General features: G+C 50.2%; 1 protein-coding gene across 2 annotated transcripts in view; it reads left to right on the top strand.

Moving 5' to 3' along the window:
* EPAS1 (endothelial PAS domain protein 1) overlaps positions 1–20,595 on the top strand; it is an 88,978-nt gene that overhangs the window by 48,539 nt on the left and 19,844 nt on the right. Inside the window, exons 2-6 of one of the 2 annotated variants that reach the window (XM_004264992.3) lie at positions 736–926; positions 9,598–9,749; positions 10,174–10,258; positions 13,723–13,841; positions 13,943–14,148. In XM_004264992.3, coding sequence (XP_004265040.2) covers positions 736–926; positions 9,598–9,749; positions 10,174–10,258; positions 13,723–13,841; positions 13,943–14,148 — 753 coding nt within the window. The remainder of the gene's footprint in view (positions 1–735; positions 927–9,597; positions 9,750–10,173; positions 10,259–13,722; positions 13,842–13,942; positions 14,149–20,595) is intronic. The other variant, XM_049696371.1, reaches the window with a different exon arrangement.

Raw genomic sequence — 20,595 nt, 5'->3', positions numbered from 1 at the left:
ATCGGGTTAAATAATATAAACGTACAGAGCTGGTGAGTGGCCCTCTGTCCTGCAAGGAGAAGGAAAATGAGGCCTGCTGGTAGCCTGTCCTGGCAGGATTAAAGAGGAATCGTGTTTGTGCTCAGTCCTTTTTAACCCTCAGCAGGTGTGCACGTCGGGACATCAGACTGACGGGTATCTGGCTGACCGTTCTTGGGCTTTAGTGGCATTTTCGATTTTTACGGTGGAAATCACTCTCTGATACGAAATGGGATCTAAGGTCCCGTACTGGGCTTCATTGTCTCTGAGAGCATTTTATCCAGAAGCAGATCTTCATCTTGTTCTCCAGAGGCTTTGACAGCCATCTGGGCCACTGGCCACAGCTTCCTCACCCTTCCCTCTCCGTCCCTGGGCACTCACCTCAGTCCCCAGATAGCCCTGGACCAGGTCCCAGGCATTGCCAGTGGATTGATTCAATCAGCAAGGCTTTGTTCAAACCCCACCCACGTGAAGCCCTGTTGTGGACTCCATGGCGCGCAGGAGGGGAAGGCGGCCGAGAAGACACGAGACGCGTGAAGGCAGAACTGACAGTACAGAGCTGACTCTCTGCGGCTCAGGTGACTGGCGTGAGCCCGCGTCAGCTCATCGCGAGGGTCCGGCCGTGCCGTGGGTGGGGAGTCCCGGGGATGTCGTGACCAGGGGTGTGATGGGATGACAAGTGACGTGCTAGAGACTAACCCCTGCCTCTCGATGTAGGAGTAGCTCGGAGAGGAGGAAGGAGAAGTCCCGAGATGCTGCCAGGTGCCGGCGGAGCAAGGAGACGGAGGTCTTCTACGAGCTGGCCCACGAGCTGCCCCTGCCTCACAGCGTGAGCTCCCACCTGGACAAGGCCTCCATCATGCGGCTGGCCATCAGCTTCCTGCGTACACATAAGCTCCTGTCCTCAGGTGAGGCTGCGGGCCCCCGGGCTCCTTCCCCACGTGCCCTCGCACGCAGGAGGTGCCACTGGGCCAGAGTTGGAAGGCCACTGGCACAGAGGGAAGGTCTTCCTCCCCAGGAACGCGCACTCTGCAGACCTCCCACCCATAGAAACGCCGTCATTGGCTCTTCGTTCTCTTTCGTTGAACATCTTTCCAGCGGTGGCCTTTGCAGTGAGTACAGCCACGGGCTGAAGAGCAAGGGCAGGACCAGGGGAGTGCTTGGAAGCTGAGGGGACAGAGAGGGCTGCGAGGATGAGGGCAGCTTTTGCTGGCTCCCCAGTTCCCGTGCTCTGGCTGTCAGACCCACACTCCAGTCGAGGGTGAGTGAATCCTTAGGAAGCATCTTAGTGCTTATCCGCGGCCACTTTCTCCAGAGCGGAGGTGCGCCCATAGGACCTTTCCCTCTTACTAGTCAGGATGCCAGGCAAAGTATGCAGTGTCTCTGCTCTTAGTTTCCTCATCTGTTAAAAGGGGTTAAAATACTTACTGCATGGGGTGTCTTTAAGCATTAACTGAGAGAAAGTCTGTAAAGCACCAGACCCAGCCACGCTACTCACCGGGGAGCCCCTGACAGGTAACAGTCTCCCCTCAGAACCAACTAATTCTCACCTCCCCTGATAATCTCTGCAAGTCTCAAGTTCACAGAACTTTTTTTATCCCCTTAGAGCTCACCTTCTTCAAAATACCATTTCCTGTTAGTCCTGACCAGAAAGAGGTGGCCTGGGGATTCTGCCAGTGTCAGGTCTGATGCGACAGTCCCTTCTAGTCTGCCAGTTTCTTAACAAAAGCAGGCAGCGGGCAGTGCCCCTCCGCACCCCACCTGGCTGTGGCACTGCAGGTGGCAGCATCCAAGGTGGTGAGTGGAGGAGGAGGGGCAAGGGAAGGTCCTCTCGTGCTGGCTTTTCAGTGTTCCTGAGTGAGCCGCGTGCCTTGGAGTGGGGTCGACTCTGCCATCCTGTTATGAAGTGGCTATTCTGGGAAAGAAACCCAGAGCAGAGGGAATCTAGTGTGAGGCGGGGAGGCCAGACCGGCATGTGCTATTCCGGGCCCTGGAGCACAGGAAGGATATGGGGGGAAGACTTTCAGAAAGTAGGACAACAGCTCAGTGGATCCAAGGGTTGGAGGGCTAACCCTGGACTGCAAATCTAAAAAGTCTCAAGAAAGAGCAGACAGGAGGGAGAGAACCCAGGGCAGAGACTTGCTCTATAAATACTTTGAAGGAAACAGGGCAAGGCAATGGCAGACTTGTCACCCTAGATGCTACAGGAAGAGGGAACTATGGGCTGAAGTATAAGAAAGGCTTGGACATGCCATCGCAGGACACGTGTGTACTTTTTTCCTTTAAAGAAGTTTGTCCTCCAGGACAGGTGAGGGCAGTGTCCGGTAGTGTTGGAATCATCTTTACATCTGCACAGAGTAGGGAGTGGAGGACTTTATGACTAAACGGAGACCCCTTCCCCACACCCAGAAGCATCTCAACTTCCCTGTTACAATGCTTGGGATTCCCCTCTTAGACACCGATTTCTTTGGGTTTGTCGCTGCTTCCTTCCACCACCACCACCCCTGTTCCTCCACCAGCAGGGAGCCCCGAAAGGAGTAATACATTAATCCTGGGACATCTCTCTGAATTTGGACTTGTAGGATGTTTCTCCTCATTTCACAGATGATGAAAAGTGAGGCACAGCAAAGTTAAGGTTGCTCCAAGTCACACATTTAGCGCCTGGAGTTCCAGTCCTTTTGAATCCATGGGAAGAGAGACATGGAGGGCAGGAGCATTCTGCAAACCTGGCCAGGCGGAGATGTCGATGAGGGCTGAGGACTGGGGGAAGGGGAGGGTTCTCCCTTGGAGGAGGAACCAAAGTTAAACAGAGGCACCAGGGGCTGGCCCTGAGCATTGGGGTCTGCAGGAGGTCCTCACACACTCAGTGACTGTTTCTACCCTTGCTCTTGGTGCACGGCCTTGGTTTCCGAGCTCTCCCATGCATAACCGTCCCCCTCAGTGGTTCAGGGTTGGCTTGGACAGGACACATATTGGAGGCTCTGAGCACATCTGCCTGCATGTGTGCTGGTGTGAACCCCCTGTGTGCCAGATATGCCCAGGGAGATAGGACCAGAGTGGCCACAGCGAGACATCAACGCATCCCCTCCCAGGGCGGTTGCAAGTGTGGAAGCAAAGTGCCTGTGTTCTGGCTGGGCTTGGCCCTGGACTGACCAGAGCCCTCAGCGTGTCAGCTCTGGTCCTCTCGGTCCCGAGGAAAGAAATTACAGAAAAGGATAAAAAGTGTCCACATTTGGCCATCTGGTCTGGGTGTCCTTGAAGGAGCAGTTCTCATAAAACATGCATCACCTGGGGGAGGAGGAGGTGGATGGCTTTCTGTACCTTCTCTTCCAGGCCGCTGCCACACATTCTTTAGACCAATTGTTGTTATCGTTTTTAGGAATTGTATGCGAGACAGGATCTTGTTCTTTTTCAATCACATTTTGCTTCTTCAAAACATGCAATGCAGCGAAAAGGAGTACAGGATTTGTGGACAGTTGGACCTGCCCTGGAACCTCAGTCGGGCTGCCTTCCTTCTCTGCAGCCTTGTGAAAACCTCTTGACTACCTTTGAGCTTTACTTTCTCATCCGCACAAAGAGGATACCAGTACTTACCGTGGACATTGGATATGAAAGCCCTTTTCCTCTTGCCTGCCACATATGGGCTCTCAGTAAGTTATAGCTTAAGAGATAAAACTTACTATGAACAAGCAAATTGATTTATAATAAGAGTAGTCTTCTGGGAAAAATGACGTAAATGAAAACCCAGTGTAAACCCTTACTGTCCTCTTACCACCTTCTAGCAATTTCTAGCAAAATGCAGAGTTGCCAAGCTTTCCCAAGTCAAAACAAACCACAGATCCATTATTGAAGCATTTCTAACAAAGGTGAGCGCCGATGTTGGCTCACTTTATGATAGGAAATAGCTGGTTGCATACCTCAGAGTTCAAAAGGCTAAAAAAGACCAGGTTTTGCTTTAGAAAAGTTTCTTCTTTACTTAGTAACACGTTTCCCTTTGATTTTCACAGTAGGCTGTTCTGTGTGGGAATGTTGGAGAGGAAACCTCAATGCTGAGAAATTCAGGCTGGGAGTCTGGGCGGCCGATTGAGATTTGTATCACAGGAAGCAAACTGAAACAATAGCTTTATGATATTAGCTTCCACGCTGGGCCGAGAACAGAACACACTCTGACGGGAACATCAGTGGAAATACCACTTGATTGTCTTAAATCCTCTTTCAAGAGGAGCTCCGCAAACTGTAACCAGATGAGGTTCACTCCTGCATTCAGAGAGCCTTAAACAGTGGTAGCTATGCAGAGCTGGCTTTTCACTATAAAATTGATTTTTGGCTTCCCCCATACTCATAGGAGGTAAAATCAAATTCATTTTACATGAGAGCTAGAGGTCAGTGTGCAGCAAGCTTTCTAAGACAAATGTCAGGTTTATTATTAATTCACTGGCATTTGCTTAGTGAAGACATCAGTCTTAACAAGAGATTATGATTTCCTCGTCTCTAGACTGCTAAGGGAAAGACATTAAAATGTGGGACAAGTGATTTTAGTTTTTTGCCGTGACCTTTTCATGCAGGAGAGAGTGAGACCAGAGGGAAAATTGTGGAGGCAGATATGGTTTCTGGTGCCCTCTTAGGTCCCCCCGTTCGGACTTCTTTTCCCAGGCTTTCACCTCTACTTTTTTGTTTTTTTCCTGTCTCACCCCCTTGCCCCACTCACCTTCCAAACCAAGGCCTTTTTCTGTCCTGTTTGGTGAAGAGCTGAGAGGCTGATTCATGCCAGAATGTTAATGGCTGAGAGCAGCTAATCGTACAATCTCTTCTAGAGATGCTTTGTTCAGATCATTCCCTTAACTTAAACCAAAAAACTCTGGTCAGTCAGCAGGTATGTACTGACCCCAGCCCAGCACAACATCTTATGAAGGGTAACACAGAGAAGTGAGATAGGATAGTAAGTTATGCACAGAATAAAGGAATGAATTTCTAATGGTGGACTTTCAAAGCCCTTTGGGAGGCCTGCAAGGTCAGATAAAACACAGTGCCTTCTGCCAAAGATGTGAGGGTAGCCCAAGCCTACTACCAGGCAATGGTGGAGTTTAAAGGTGGGGCTAATGACCCAGTAAGTGATTCAAAAATAGTTTCCTCGGGCTTCCCTGGTGGCGCAGTGGTTGAGAGTCCGCCTGCCGATGCAGGGGACACGGGTTCGTGCCCCGGTCTGGGAAGATCCCACGTGCCGCGGAGCGGCTGGGCCCGTGAGCCATGGCCGCTGAGCCTGCGCGTCCGGAGCCTGTGCTCCGCAGCGGGAGGGACCACAACAGTGAGAGGCCCGCGTACTGCAAAAAAACAAAACAAAACAAAAAGTAGTTTCCTCATGGCTTGACTGGGTCTGCTTTTGCAGTCAGCACACCCAGGGCTGGGTGTAGTTGTGGGTCTGTGGGCCGGAGGGAAGAATTGGTGTAAAAGGAAAGCCCTTTCGTTGATAACTACCCGGTGACACATCTGCACAGCACATCTGCACCAGGAGGATCACATCAGGGTGGTTTGAAGACCAGTCAAAACACTCCTGGGACTTCCCAGACTAGGAACAGAGGTAAAATAACCCTGGTGGAATAAAAATGCACCCTGACCAGCAGCCCTGGGACGATCTGGTCCCGGAGGCCCGGTCAGGAGCGTTTGCCCTGCCACCTGCCCGCTCGCCCCAGACGCCCAGCTCCTGCTGCCCCTCGGGTCCCGTCCCCCCTCCACCCCCCGCGTGGTGCTGCCTGAAGGAAATGCGCGGTGCTCCGGAAAAAGTGCTCCGAAACCTCAGCCCGCGCATATCCTGGCTGTGGGGAGTCATCAAAGCCTGTTTACCGGGGCTATTTTTAGCATTAAAGAACCGTGTTGTGCTCCTGGGCCCAGCATGCTGCATCTCTGCGGAGGGCCTCTGATCTGCATGAGCCACCTCTCTGCTTTGGGGTCAGACCCTGAAGGGCCCTGGGAAGCACGTAACTGAGACCTGGAGCCCGAGGCAATTTAAGGACCCTGCCGAGGGTTTGTGGAGCGCCTGCCGCGGGTTCCTCTTTATCCGGCACCGACGGTCTCCTGTGGATTGTTGCGCAGCCTTACGGCGGTTCCTCCTTCTCGTCCCCGCCAGTCTGTGGATTCCTTGAGGGAAAGGATGCTCTTACACCCGACTTTCCCCAGGACAGGCCTGAGCATCTAGTAAGCGTCACTTGTTGACAGATGACCTGACTGCTTCGTGCCCAGCATGGGGCAGACGTGTAGCAGGAGCGCAATGACTGCGTAGTGAATGAGGGGATTTTCTATGTGCTTAGCACTGAGTCAGAGATTAATGATCCCATCAGAAGATGTGATGCTCCCGAGAAAGAGCAGAGGAGAAGGCAGAGCCGTCTTCAGCCGGATGATGTGCCTGAGCCTCCGGCCCCTCGGGTGAAGGGCTGCATCCGGCCCCGCAGTTTCCACCCTCAGCTCCAAGCTGACAGCACGCTGGCCAGGTTCCTTCCGAAGCCCCCAGGAGTATAGGCAGGTGCTGCGGCAGCAAAGCCTCCCACAGACGAAAGAGGCCTTGCTGTCCCAGGGTTCCTGGGGGCCGGCCTGCTGGCTTCCTGGCCCCCCAGCCCTGGTGGCTTCAATTCCAAGATGTTCTGTTTCCATTCGTGGGCCCTGTGCACCCCTCTCCCTCCCTCCTGGAGGCCAGCTGGCCAGCTGCTACAGCCGATTTCGCCACCTCCTGGAAGCAAGTGTACTGGGCATGGATGGAAACCAGTTTGACTGTGTCGGAACTGTTAAAAAACAGGAAATTTTAAGCAGAACTATTTCCTCTGGGCCTAGTTAACCCAAATAGGGTTGTCTTGGGATTACTCCAGATTTTGAAGTCAATGTTGCCACTGAGATCAAAGACATTGAAGAGAAGAAAATCTCAATAGGCCAGAAATCACAGGGCTGGCCTCTGCTGTCTGGAGAAGGTGCTCACCTCTCTGGTGTGATTTTTAACAGTGCTGAAAACCTCTCCTCACCCATCCCCCAAATAGGTCACCACCTGCCAAACTTGGTTTTCCCGGCATTAGGGTTGCTCGTAGGACCTTGAGTTAAGGCAGTGATTCTCCACCTGTGGTCTTAGGGCCACCAGCATCCACATCACATGAGAACTTGTTAGAAAAGCACATTCTCAGCCCCCAGCCTGAGACCTACCGACTCAGGAACTCTGGGCAGGGGGCACATCCAGGGTGGCTCCATGACTCTGTGTGACCTGTGCGGTCCCGCACAGGAGGGCCCTGGGCATGGTTTAATGTTTCAACAAGAGGCCCCACATTCTTACTTTGCCCTGGGCTTGGAAATCCTTGTTTTAGCAAGTTTTCTTGGTGGTTCCGGTGCACGCTCCAATTTGAAAGCACTGAGTCAAGCCATGGTCTCTCCTGCAGCCCTTGTTTAAATATAGGTGTTAACCCAGAGTACGAACATTGACCAAGGCACCACCCACACCTGGAACTTTGGTTCACTATCATCAGTTCAGTTAACCAGTTAGATGGCAGGCGCCCGAAGCAGGGATCAAGTGTGGGTATGTGTGTGGTAAAAAGGCCATTCCCAGACAGTCTCCCCTCCCATAGGCTAGCCACCTGAATCAGGTTATGAAGAGGAAAGAGTGTCCCTCATTCCATTCCACCATTTTAGCAAAACAGGGAAGTCACTAGGCTAGTACTCACTCTGTATGGCCCAACTCTTGGCTCTAAAGGCTGGCCTGTCCCTGGGCAGCATGAGTGACCTCGGCACATTCACCGACCCTGTGTCCTGAAGGTGGATGGTCCACAGTGGTGCCACTGAGGCCCCTTGGTAGGAACATCTTCTAATTTGGATTTGTTCTTCTTGAGGAATAACAGCATATGGCCCAGAGCTTAAATTTAGGAGCTCAAGGGAAAAGAGAAAAGAGAACCAAATAAATCCAGTGCCCTTCCAGAAAGGCCCTTGAACCTCATTTCACAGTATCCATGTGTCCCTTGCCAAGTGGCCCATAAATGCGTTGCATTTTACATTCCCTAGAACAGTCTCAGCTTGAAAGACTCCTTTTTTTTAGTTAAGCGAATGTTAACGTTTGTAAGTGACAAATTATTCTCTAATCCTCTTGTTCTGTAAATTAAGGGAGGCATACTGGGCTTGATGTTTGTACTGGATGAATACAAATTTTTATAAGTGAATGTATATTTGGAGTTAAATAATGAGCTAGGAGAAGCAGGGCTGAAATAAAGTCTGTGGTCTGAGCCATAACAGCCAAGGGTCTGGGGCCTGAGAGCTGTATTTGCTGGGACAAGAGCTGAGTCTGCCTTTTGCACATAGCAGAGGTATACTTCATAGGCCAGGGTTCCTCAGCGCTTGGCTGGGGAGTGGACGCCTTCCCAGGTTGCCCCTAGCAACCACCTCTGCAGCCTGCCACCAGCACAGCAGCAGCCTGGTCTGAGATGCCACTGCTCCAGGCCACTGGACCCACGTCGTGAGGCCAGTCGATAAGTCTGGGAAATGGACCCTCCTCTTCAGCCAGGTGGACCTGTTCTCCGTCCCTGGAGGGAGCTTTCTCCAGGCTCTGCCACCTCCATGCTTTCCAGCGTCGGCCCAACCCACTAGGCCCAGAAAGCCCTCCTTTCATTTCACAGAGTGAGATCCCTGTTTTTCACGCGTGTCTTCAAATGCCCTTCTTTAAACAGTTGTCTCTGACCACCCCAAAGCGACCCCCTCTTCCTATGAACCCTTCAGCACTTACTGTCTGTATGCCTGTTGGGTGCCCAATTCTGTCCACCTGAAGTTTTTACTTAATTTGTGTCTCTGTGTGCCACGCAGCCCCCATCCAGGTTTTGAGCAATCTGAAGGCGGTGACAGTGTCATAGAGGGGCAGAAGGGAGACAGAATCATGATAGTTGGTACGTTTTAGGCATTTTACATACGTATTTAATCCTTACAACTCAAAGAGATGGGAATTATTATCTCTATTTAGCTGATGAGGAAACTAATATTCAAAAAGGTTGTTACTTACGCAGAGTCGTAATAGCCTAACAGGAGGAATAGTCCAAAGCCTATGCATGGTTACGAGTGTGGCTTCTGTCTTCAGCTGCCTGAGTCTACTAGCTGCAACCTCTATAACCTTGGGCAGATGACTTACCTCTCCAGGCCTCATCTATAAGATGAGACAAAAAAATAGTACTTGCCCCACAGGTGTCTTGAAGATTATATAGCATGCTCAGTGCAGTACCTGATATGCTGTCCTTGTTCAACATCCATTAGGGAAAATTATTGGGCTGACTACTCCTGTAACTGCCTTTGCCTCTGTGACCACGACTGCCGCCACTGCCACTGGTACCACAAGTATGCGGCCACAACAGCCGTACTGCCTGCAAAGCTCCTGTCAGGGTGTCCTCTGTGCAGTGGGTTCATCAGATGCCTGCTGCTTGAGCCCGTGGTGGACACTTGGATGGTTGGCAGTGTGCGTTTCCAGAAAAATCCACGTAATGCCTTTGAGCCATCCCTGGCAGACATCCGTCCATGCCAGTCACATCTGCTTTAACACATTGATGCAAGCCGTCCAACCCTGTCTCTTTCCAGTTTGCTCTGAAAGTGAGCCTGAAGCTGAGGCTGACCAGCAGATGGACAACTTGTACCTGAAAGCCTTGGAGGGCTTCATTGCCGTCGTGACCCAAGATGGCGACATGATCTTTCTGTCAGAAAACATCAGCAAGTTCATGGGACTCACACAGGTGACACCCTCCTCTGGCTCTTTCAGAAAGGGAGGGAAAGCGTTTCCACTTGGGGGTAGAAATTAGCGGAAGGTTCTGATCACCTCCCTCCTGACCTCTCCTTGCATATGCCCACCCTGCTTCTCTCTGACTTCAAGCCTCAAACCTCAGGAACACACTGAGAACCCCTGGCATTGGGCTTAGCATTGCTGATGGCCACCCTGGTGGACAGCTCTGCCGACTGGATTAACAGAGCCACCCTTGTGAACCACATCCATCGTGAAGTCTGTTACACTGGTGTGTCTGTGGACCTGTGGAGTGGAACCTGAGAAGACCTGACTTAGCCTCCTCCCTCTCTCCAAGTGTGAAAAGGGGGCCCAGCTTCCTCTTGGAGACTTCTTCTTCAGTGTTAGGAATAATGAAGCCCAACCTTGTTTTGAAACAGGTGGAGCTAACAGGGCACAGTATCTTTGACTTCACTCATCCCTGTGACCACGAGGAGATCCGTGAGAACCTGAGTCTCAAAAATGGTAACGTATTCTTCATTGCGTTTTTCTTTTCTTTTCTTTTCACACCACCTGGGAGGGGATCTGCCTTACCTTTGTCTGCAAATGTAGGACGGTTGGAACATGGCCATCATGATCTAAAAACACTGACATCCATAAAAAACCCAGCAGAGCCTAGGAGATGAGATCGAGGGCCCTGGAAGGACCTAGTACTCAGAAGGATCTCCTGCTGGCTCTTCCTGGGGCCTGATGTCACACTCCTAGGGCACTCCTTCAGGTTAGGACACTGTCTCCAGAAGGTTTCATCACCTGAGCATCCAGCATCTCTGCCAAATGACACCACCCAAACCAATCAGCTCATCTGTGCCAGAATGGTCATGGGAACCGTTGTGGTTGTCCCGAGGACAGTTGTGTAACAGACTGCCCCAAACGTAGTGGCTTAAACAGTACTTTTATTAGCTCTCATGATTCTGCGGGTTCTGTGGGTGGTTCTTTTGCTCCATGTGATGTCAGGAGGCTGGACTTGGTGGGATGACCGGAGGGTTCACCCACACCCCTGGGACCTTGTGGCCGGTAGCTGGAGGCTGGGGCTCAGCTGGGATGCGGGCACGGCTGGACCTCCCTCTCACTCTGTGAGGTATCGGAGCCTCTCCCTCTCCACGTGGGGTCTCCAGGGTAGCCAGACTTCTTACACGGCAGCTCAGGGCTCCCCCAAAGTGCAAAAGTAGAAGCTGCCAGGCTCTCCGAAGGCTTGGTCCTGAAACTGGTACAGCACCACTCTGCCCCGTCCTGCTGTTAGAGTGAGTTACAGGCCAGCCCCATTCACTGTGGGAGGGAACTACAGGAGGCCCTGAATACTAGGAGATGTGGCTCATTGGGGCCACCTTTAGAGACTAGCTACCCCGGGAGCCAAGGAAGGAATCTGGCCTCCTGGTGATAAGAAATGGGACAGGTAGTTTTTGATGGAGAAGAGATTTATAAGGTCTCGTGCACTGCACCCTCCCTGTGGGGCCTCCAGCAGATGCCAGTGGATTGAAGGGCCTATACAAGCAGAAGGCGCTTTGCAGTGACAATCAGAGCTTGCCGCTTCATCTCTTGTAACGGGGGACAGTCAAGCAAAAGCACAGATGGGCATATTGTCAAGTGGACTGAAGCTTTGAGAAGAAGGGGACTTAATGGCTTTCAAGGTCCCTTCTGCACCTGAGAGTCGATCTCTGCCCTGGGCAGATTGTGCCCGAGCCTAGACATCCCCTTTTCTGTCTCTCACCTGTCACTGCCATGGAGTGTGTGCTCGTCCAACCTGAATGACAGAGGCAGTGCTATCAAGCCTGCAAGGTTTTGCTCTTATTACCACACATGCTGCAAAAGCAGACACTTCACTGGCCCACTTCTACCCTGTTACAGACCAAGCCTGCAAAGCGCAGGATTACCACCACCTCTACCCACCCCACCACGGCCTCCCCGCCCAGCGCCTCTGCTCTCCCTCCCGAAGGCCACCTGGCTCCGGGCGTACACAGGCTGGGGAGCACTGTGGGCTGTTCACTGTCTTCTCTGTGCCGCTGAGAAACTCTTGTTCGGTTCTGTGAGGAAGGGGCTGCCAGAGCTTCTGAATCCCTTTCTAAAACAGGTGCTGGAAGCCCAAGAAAACCAAAAAGTCTCTTAATTTCTCTGCTCTGGAAACCCTTGGGCCCTTGGGTTCTCAGTCTTAGGTCAACCTCTGACCCTAGTCTCAACCTGATCGTGTGATCTGAACCGAGTCACTTCATTGCTCTGTTTCTGGGAGTCTTTCTTTTCAAAGTGACAGTATTGGACCAGGCAAAGTCTAGGACCTTCCAGCTCCCAGGTGCCATGATTCAGCAGGACTCGACTCTGTTGATCCGAGTGGAACTTTAGATCTCTTGGTCTCTGTGTTGAGGACTTGGGATCCAAATCAGTGAATCAGCAAAGCCTTTGAAGGTGCCGACCTGAACGATCTGTAAGCACAGGGTTAGTGCGAGCACCCAGGGAAAGATAAGGCTGTGAGGCTGGTGTGGAAGGCTTTGAAGGCCAGGAATTGGGCCTCGATCCTCTTCCTTGTAGACAGAGGGGAGCTGGTGGAAGTTTTGGGGCAGAGGTGGAGTAATCTGGCTGGAGCTGTGTTTAGAAAGATTAACCAAATGGCAGAATGGGGAAGACTCAGAAGTTAACAGGTCAGGAGGCCACAGCCCTAACCCATGTCACAGCCACAAATGAGTCCTTCCAGCCCACTTCCCAGCACCTGAGCTGGTGCTGCGTCCAGGCCCCAAGATACAGGAATGTCTCATGATGTGCAAACCCCACTCGTGGGAATTAGAATTGTAGGAAGAGACATAATTGAGTATGGGAGAGATGGTTTTATAATCATGAATGAGGACTATTCTCTCTTTAAAAAAAAAAAAAAGATTCACCATCTGGTCTGTTACTTAGTGGGCTCTCCTAGGGATGTTGAAGATAAATTCAAAGGTGCCACAATTCATTCAACACACAGTGATTTGGGGCTGTGTCACCCAAATAAGTCACAGCCCCCTGGGGGTTCAGGTTCAGAAGCTGGTGGCCATGCCAGAGGGAGGGGTGTGATTATTTGAAACAAGGCTCTGGTCTGTTCTGAGATGCTGGGCAGGGGGCAGGAGTGTACCTTGGAAGGTCCAGGATGGCAGAATTTAGACACGGACAGGGGGGCTCAGCTGGTGCTTACTGCATTCATCACTTTTTTTTTTTTTTTAAACAAAAAGTGGGAGAGGTTCTGAAGGGCAGGCTATTTGGAGACTATAAGGAAGGAAGCGATCTTGTTTGTCTTGGTGATTTATTTAATTCTGGCTGAGAAAGGATATGATCTGTGTTGAGTTAATCCTCAAGGTGAACTTGCTCCCCACAGGAGATTTGGACCAGCAGTCTCTCTTGAACCTTGACCTGTGTCACTTTAGGGAGAAAGCAAATGGTGCAGGACCCTGAATGCAGCCATTGCAGGGTGAAACTAGGGCACTGGAGGGACAGGAATGAAGAAAAGACAGGGGTGTCTAAGGGACATGTCCAACCCGAGAGGCTTATCCCCTTGGAGTAATTGTGGCCTCGCCCAGACCGTCCCTTGGAATTCCGTCTCTGGAACCTGGACCCGCCCCGGGAGACGTTTGCTGAGATCACGGCCGATGGTCACTCATCGCCTGGCCGCCCTGGAGTGCGAGGTGCAGTGGGAGATAACACGCTGGAACAGCGCCGACCCTTCAGCAGTGGGAGATAGGCTGCAGATGAGCGAGCCTTGGTCCACAGCCAGGGGGGCACGGAGCATTCAGGGCAGGCTGCGCGTGCTCAGAGAGCCGCTCCTCGGGGAACACACACACACACACACACACGCGCGCACACACACACACACACACACACACACACACACACGTGTTGCCCTGAAAAACTGCCCCCCCTCCCTGAATACAAACACGAAACTTCAGCTGGCTTCCCTCCCCTTCTCTATCCAGGCTCTGGTTTTGGGAAGAAAAGCAAAGACATGTCCACAGAGCGGGACTTCTTCATGAGGATGAAGTGCACAGTCACCAACAGAGGCCGCACCGTCAACCTCAAGTCAGCCACCTGGAAGGTAGGACGTCAGGCCTGGGTTGGAGTACCGAGTGCGCCCCCCACCCCGCCCCCGCCCCTGGCTCTCGGCTCCACGTCTGACCCTCCGCGGCTGGTCTCCAGGTCCTGCACTGCACGGGCCAGGTGAAGGTCTACAACAACTGCCCCCCTCACAGCAGTCTCTGTGGCTGCAAGGAGCCGCTGCTGTCCTGCCTCATCATCATGTGTGAGCCCATCCAGCACCCGTCCCACATGGACATCCCCCTGGACAGCAAGACCTTCCTGAGCCGCCACAGCATGGACATGAAGTTCACCTACTGTGACGACAGGTGGGGCCCGGCGGAGCACGCGCGTGTGTGTGTGTGCGCGCCTGTGGTCAGGGTGTGGGCCTGCGGCATTAATGTTGTGTTGCTGGGTGCAGGTCACTGTTTCATCCCATCAGTTCCACCAAGGGGTTCCTCATACCATATTGGGCTGTCCCCTGTTGTCACAGCAGAGCCGATCTGGGGTGCCGCTGCTGTCATGGTGGATCGCGGTGGTGTGTACATATTCCTCCACATATGTGTCAGGCTCCTAGGAAATCTCCAGGCCACTCTCCCTCCCCAGGAGACTAGGGTCTAGAGATCTCCATTAGCAGCCCCACTTCAGAGGCCCGCTGGGAGATTTGGTTTCTGTCCTGGAAGCTGCCCTACGGCCGCCTGGCTCCTGTGTGTTCTTCTCAATGAATGAGCTCTTTCCTCGGCCTTTGCGCCTCCTGTGTCACCTCCATTCCAGCCACTGTCCAGTCTACTTTGGAAGGCTTTTCAAGGAAGGGAACTAACCCCCAAAGCCAGGCCTAACTGGAGATTCTCTTATGAGAGAACGCAGTGGTTAAGAGCCTTGATTCAGTGAGACGGCCTAAGTTCCAATCCAATAGGAAGTGTTGGGTGTTAGCTGTGGTCCTCACCCTAAATTGCTTCTTTATTAGAGTAGTTGAAAGAGCACCTAAGACTGCACATGTAATCCATGTCACTCTAGTTTCAGCTTGAGGAGAGGCTCGAAACAGGTGGGGAAGAGGCTTGGGTTGTTGTGGAAGGGGCGGGAGGGACAGCTCTGACTCCCCCCTGCCTGTCCTCTGCCCTCCCCTCTGTGCCTGGGCATTGGGAACATGGGCGGATCGGAAGGTGGAAGGAGGAAGACAGGGAAGGATAGATGCCGTGGGCAGTGGCTGCCATCAGAGAGGGAAGGACAGGCCAGGAGCAGGGGCTGGGCCGGGCAGGCCTGGCTCGAGGAGCTGCCACTGCAGTCTGCTGACTAGTGCATGACCAGAGGTGGCCTTCAGGGATCTCGCCACCTGACCCCAGATTTCAGCAGTGTCCAGAGTCACCACGTTTGTCCAGAGTCATAGTTTTTGTGGCAGCTCTTTGCTGCTCCAACCTCTCCCCTCTCCCCTTCTAGGGTTTCTCCAGAAACCCTGAGATCTCAGCTTCCCCTTCTCTATAATGCAGATGAGAATACTGCCTGCACCTGTTTCACAGGATCAGTGTACGATGAGATGATGGCTATGGAAGCGCTTTGAAAACCACAAACGCCATAACTGATGGGAGGCTTTTTGTTCCTGCTGATGTCTTGCTCCCTGTTTTTGCCCTCCCCCAAAGCTAGTCTCCCCACTAAACTCAAGGGGCCAAGACCACTTCTGGAGGCATGTAGAGGCTGGGGGCCTGGAAGAAGGAGAGACCACCAGCAGGAAACTGCCTCACCTTCCCAGCCAGCAGGAAGCAAAGGCCCCAGGACAGAGCTCCTGCTCAGCGGCCCCCAGGCCTGCCCACCTTTCTCTCTTCTGCTGCATGTCCCATGGGTGTCTGGATTTCTTCATGGCTGCGGCCCTACTTTCCAGGCTCAGCTGAGTTTCTCTCCCCTGATTCTAGACTGACCTGGTGTTGGCTGGTGCCACTCCAGGTTTAAGAACTTTTGTAAAAGTGTCCTTGAGTCACCCCTGTCCCCATAGTGCTGGATTCAAGGCTCTTGGAGGTAGTGCGTAGTTCCCGATGTAGAAAGAAGCGCTCTAACCTCATAGGGAGAAAATGTCACGTGTGAAGACTTGTGTCCTGAAACTTCGACACAGTCAGCATTTATCATGACTGTTCCTATGGTCATTATTGTGATACAAGGATAATTAGAGAGATTATTCCAAAGGCAGGCACCTGAGAAATCCACGCTGTGTGTAAGGTTCTTTCTCAGAGGTAGTCTTTGTATTCCAAGAACGATCCTGGGCAGAAGATACAGTTTTGTAATGTGCATCCCTCTCCGTAACCTTCTGAGACAAGAGAAATCCTGCTGCGTAGCCCGCGTGTCTCCAGCTTCGAGCTGGGGTGGTGTGGGGTGGTGGGGTGGGGTGGGGTGGTGCGGTGCTCCGCATGCCTTAGCCTTAGAGCGGCTGGAGCAGTGCAGACAGTGAAAGCTGCGTGTGAAGCACAGCCCTCATGTGACCCCAGAAGCACTGGGAACACCCTACTGTCCTAGGAAATAACTCCTCATCCCTAGATAACAGAAAAGAAGGATTTTTTTTTTTTAAACTTAAGACTTTGATCCTTGTTAATGTGAAGGGAAAAAAATCCTCTGGAAAGGGTAATTTGAAGTTATCCCTCATTCATCATCTTGTTTTGAATGAATTTCAGGTCGTTTCTTGAAAGCATCTAACCTTTGGGTAAAAGGAAGAGGGGACAATAACATGAGCAATTGGGTGCCTAAGAGTGGAGAAGGCCCTCTTCCCAGAAAGGGGAGGGGCCTGCACTGACTTCTTAGTTTGGTTCAGGGCTGGTAGGCAGAGTCGATCCTGGCTCGACGGAACCTGTGATTTAGGGCTTTGTGACTCAGGGTGTGGAGGGTGATATTGCTTATAAGGTTTGCTAGACACAGTGCACTTTGAGCAGAATCTTGCCTTTCAAGAAACCTAATTACATGGCCCAAACTCTGAATCCAGAGGTGCTGGAAAGGTGGATGCAGAGGCATGTAAAGACACAGAATGCTGTGCCACACAGAAGCTGTGTTTAACGGATTAGCAGATTAGCTAACAAGGGCACAGACACGGCTTAGACAGTTTATAAAGTGACTATTTTAAGTCCTTAATGCCTATGTGTTATTTCTCAATTGCCCTGATGAAGACCTAGGATTTTTTGGTTTTGGTAGCTTGTCTTGTTTACACTTTTTTTATTGGGATGGGGAAGGATATACACATATTCATACTCTCTCACTCTCTCTCTCTCACACACACACACACACACACACACACACACCTCTTCCAAGATCAATGCTTCAAAAACCAACACTTACATATCATAGCGGGGTGGGGTGGGGGGCATTGCATTTTAATCAGGGAATTCACTAGATTTAATGACATCTGGCACACATGAGGGGCTGCGATTTCCCATAAAGGGGATTATTTTCCCAATGGGAAAGTTAGGAAGAATCTGATGAAAATGTACGGCAAGTAGAACCCACAAAATCACTTTTGAGGCTGTTTGGTACTTTTTCTTAGATGTATTGAGACCATAGACATAAACACAAAAAAAGAGAAGGATCGTGGAGAAAAAGGGGAGAACCGAGAGGAAACGGGGGAGCGACAAATAAAATAGAAAAGAGTAATCTTGTGTGTAAGTCTCAGGTTTCCCAAATCAACTGAACCTGAAACAAGTTATTCTGAAACATCTGAAGTTGAATGAAGGAATGCAGATGATTCAAAATGCATTCATCCTGCTTCTCTTAACAAAGGGTCAGAGGACCACGTCAAGTCCTGTATTAATGATCTGAAACAGCAAATATTGTTAGAAGTGGATTCTGTAACAATTTTTATGTCAGTCACACTTATGTGTATATACAGTCAATTGCTCTAGATAGGGGGAGTAAAGTTGAGTAGCAGGTTTAAAGAAGAGTATCCTGATTATCAGTGTAGTGGATGATCTCGTCTCCATTTACGATTCAAATAGAGGTGTTATACTGTGTCTCCTAAAATGAGCAGCCAATTAATGAACTGTGATTTATTGAGCATCTGCTATATATCTAACTCAGCGCCAGAGACTAATTATATCAAAGAAGAAAAGAGATGATTCCTGATCTCCAAGAGTTTGAGACATGAGCAACTTAATGAACCATTCACCCAAAAGGAAGACAAAAATTGTTCTCAAGCTGTTTAACTTTAAAATGGGGGTGGTTCTGGGGCTTCTCTGGTGGCACAGTGGTTAAGAACCGGCCTACCAATGCAGGGGACACAGGCTCAATCCCTGGTCCAGGAAGATCCCACATGCTGCAGAGCAACCAAGCCCGTGTGCCGCAACTACTGAGCCTGCGCTCTAGAGCCTGCGAGCCACAACTACTGAGTCTGCACTGCAACTACTGAGCCCATGTGCCTCAACTACTGAAGCCCGCGCGCTCTAGGGCCCGTGTGCTGCAACTACTGAGCCCGCATGCTGCAACAACTGAAGCCTGTGTGCCTAGAGCCCATGCTCTGCAACAAGAGAAGCCACCGCAATGAGAAGCCCACGCACCACAACAAAGAGTAGCCCCCACTCATCGCAAATAGAGAAAGCCCACACGCAGCAACGAAGACCCAATGCAGCCAAAAAATAAATAAAAATAAAAATTAAAAAAAATAAAATGGAGTGGTTCTTAAATTCACGTGGAGGCGCCATCTAGTGGAGAAAGAGAATAACTGAAAGAAGTCAAGCCATCAAGGAGAGTGGGGCAAATCTATAATGCATATAATCCCACTGTGAGTTCGTGTGTTTTATGAGTCTTCCTGTATGTTAGAAATAAATTATAAAAGCAAATTATGTGGATGAGAGAAGTATCACTGGGGGAAAAGTTATAACAGGAAAATTTTCAAATTAACAAAGAGGGTCCTGTAATTTTCCCAGATAAAGAATTTGAGGGCAACCCTGTTTTGTCATTGGGTTAAGGCAGTGTAGGATGTAATAATTTCAGGAGTTACAGTTCGATAAGATGCCTGCATTTCAAATTCTGTGGATCAAATCTGTGATGAATTCTTTTTATACAAAGAAGTTGGTAATCGTGATGATGACAAAAGGGAGGAGATAGTTGAGGACTGTAAAGAGGCTGTCAATAAAGTTATAGAGAGCCATGAGTTGTAAAACACACGCGCATCAAAACACCTGAAAAGCAATAGTGTTAAAGTCTGAGAAGAAAATAGACTGACTTCGGGCAAACTAATAGTAAAAGATTATATACTTTCATTGTGTACTGAGATACATTTAACAAATTATTTTACTTTTTTTTAGAGGATAGGTGGCATCTTTAATTCCAAGTGATCTTTCAGACTGTGATACATTACATGTCATTTTTAGTTTCGTATTTAGTGTATTCTAAATATTTTTGCAGACATGCACAGTAGTCTTTCTTTACCTATCTTATGTAAGATGGTATAGTATATTTCTTTAAATCCCTGAGCTAGAAGAAACTTTAAATGCTCTCCTTGTGCATCTGTGTCTCCTCCAAACGACGATGTTCTGAAATCAGCCCTAAGAAAGTTTGAACATATTTATGAGAAATGCTTGTATATCGTCCTGTCTAATCTGCTTGAAATTCTCCTTGGAAGAAGCAGCTCTACAAATCCTTTTTGGAATTTATTTCAAAGTGTAATGGACCTCACAATTCAAAAATTATTCCCCTGCGCGATCTGCTTCTCTCCTGCTACAATTCAAGGCAAATTTCCCCTTCTTGCTTGTGGGTTTCAAGGTAATGAAAGGCAGCTGTGGCATTTGGTGGCACTCAGGGTCAGTCCAGGATTGAGCCAGGGCTACCCTCCTATGTATACTATGAATACACCCCAACTGTAACACATAACACTGATAGGGTGGAAATTCATTATCCATTAACTGTGGAGCTGATTGTATAGATATTCACTTAACTGTGTACTACTGGAGGAAAACACAAGGCAAAAGTATTGTTGTTTAAAGCCAAGAAAATCTGGATAGAAATATATTGAAACAAATGTCACTGAAATCTGTGTTAGTGAATAGTTTGGGTATTATTGGGGAAATGCAGTTTCAAAGCTAAAAGCACATACAGAAACCTAAATGAGGCGAGTCAAGTGTTGCCTAGGAGAGGGCATTGCCAAAAGGCCGGAAGGAAAGAAAACAGACCTTAATAAAAGAATGGTTTTATTAGCAAACGCGTTCTTTGGAAAACAAATAGGTGGTTAGGAAGTACTTTAAACTTTTATCCTCTCACATAGTTTAAATGCTCTCTAACCTTCCACGATCGATCGTTGACTGAGTGAATCCTGTACTCGTAGGGAACAGGGGTAAAAGCTGCAGCCAGACCTTGTCTGACTCCGGGCTTGGCGTGTGAAGTAGGGAGCTTGCTGCCTCGTCCCTCGTGGGCGGGCGCGTGATGGAGCCGGCTGAGGCCCGAGCTGCATTCCTTCTGCCCAGGAGGCCACACGGCACTGACACTGCAGCCCAGCCGGAGAGCCCATTTCTCCCTAGCGCTCAGCCACAGGTAGTCCATGTTGACAAGGGCCTTGCAACATTTTTAAGGGTAAAGAGCAATGGACGAGCAGTAACTGTCATTTTACATTGTGAGGCAGACCTGACTCTGAAATCCAGGGCCCAGCTGTCTGACCCACACATTTCCTTGGGGCAACAGTAACTTCAGATTTTAACCTGAAAGTTCTCTAGTTTCTTTTTTTCTTTCTTCCTTCTGCCTCTGCCTCCTGGGGCTGCCTGTCAATGTCTACATTTCTCTCCTCACCTCATCCTTGATCTGGTTCTTTTCCTACT

This window comes from Orcinus orca, chromosome 13 (assembly GCF_937001465.1).
Source record: "Orcinus orca chromosome 13, mOrcOrc1.1, whole genome shotgun sequence".
In the NCBI taxonomy this organism is placed as follows: Eukaryota; Metazoa; Chordata; class Mammalia; order Artiodactyla; family Delphinidae; genus Orcinus; species Orcinus orca.
Note: the sequence above shows the minus strand (reverse complement) of the source record. Positions and strands in the feature narration are given on the sequence as shown.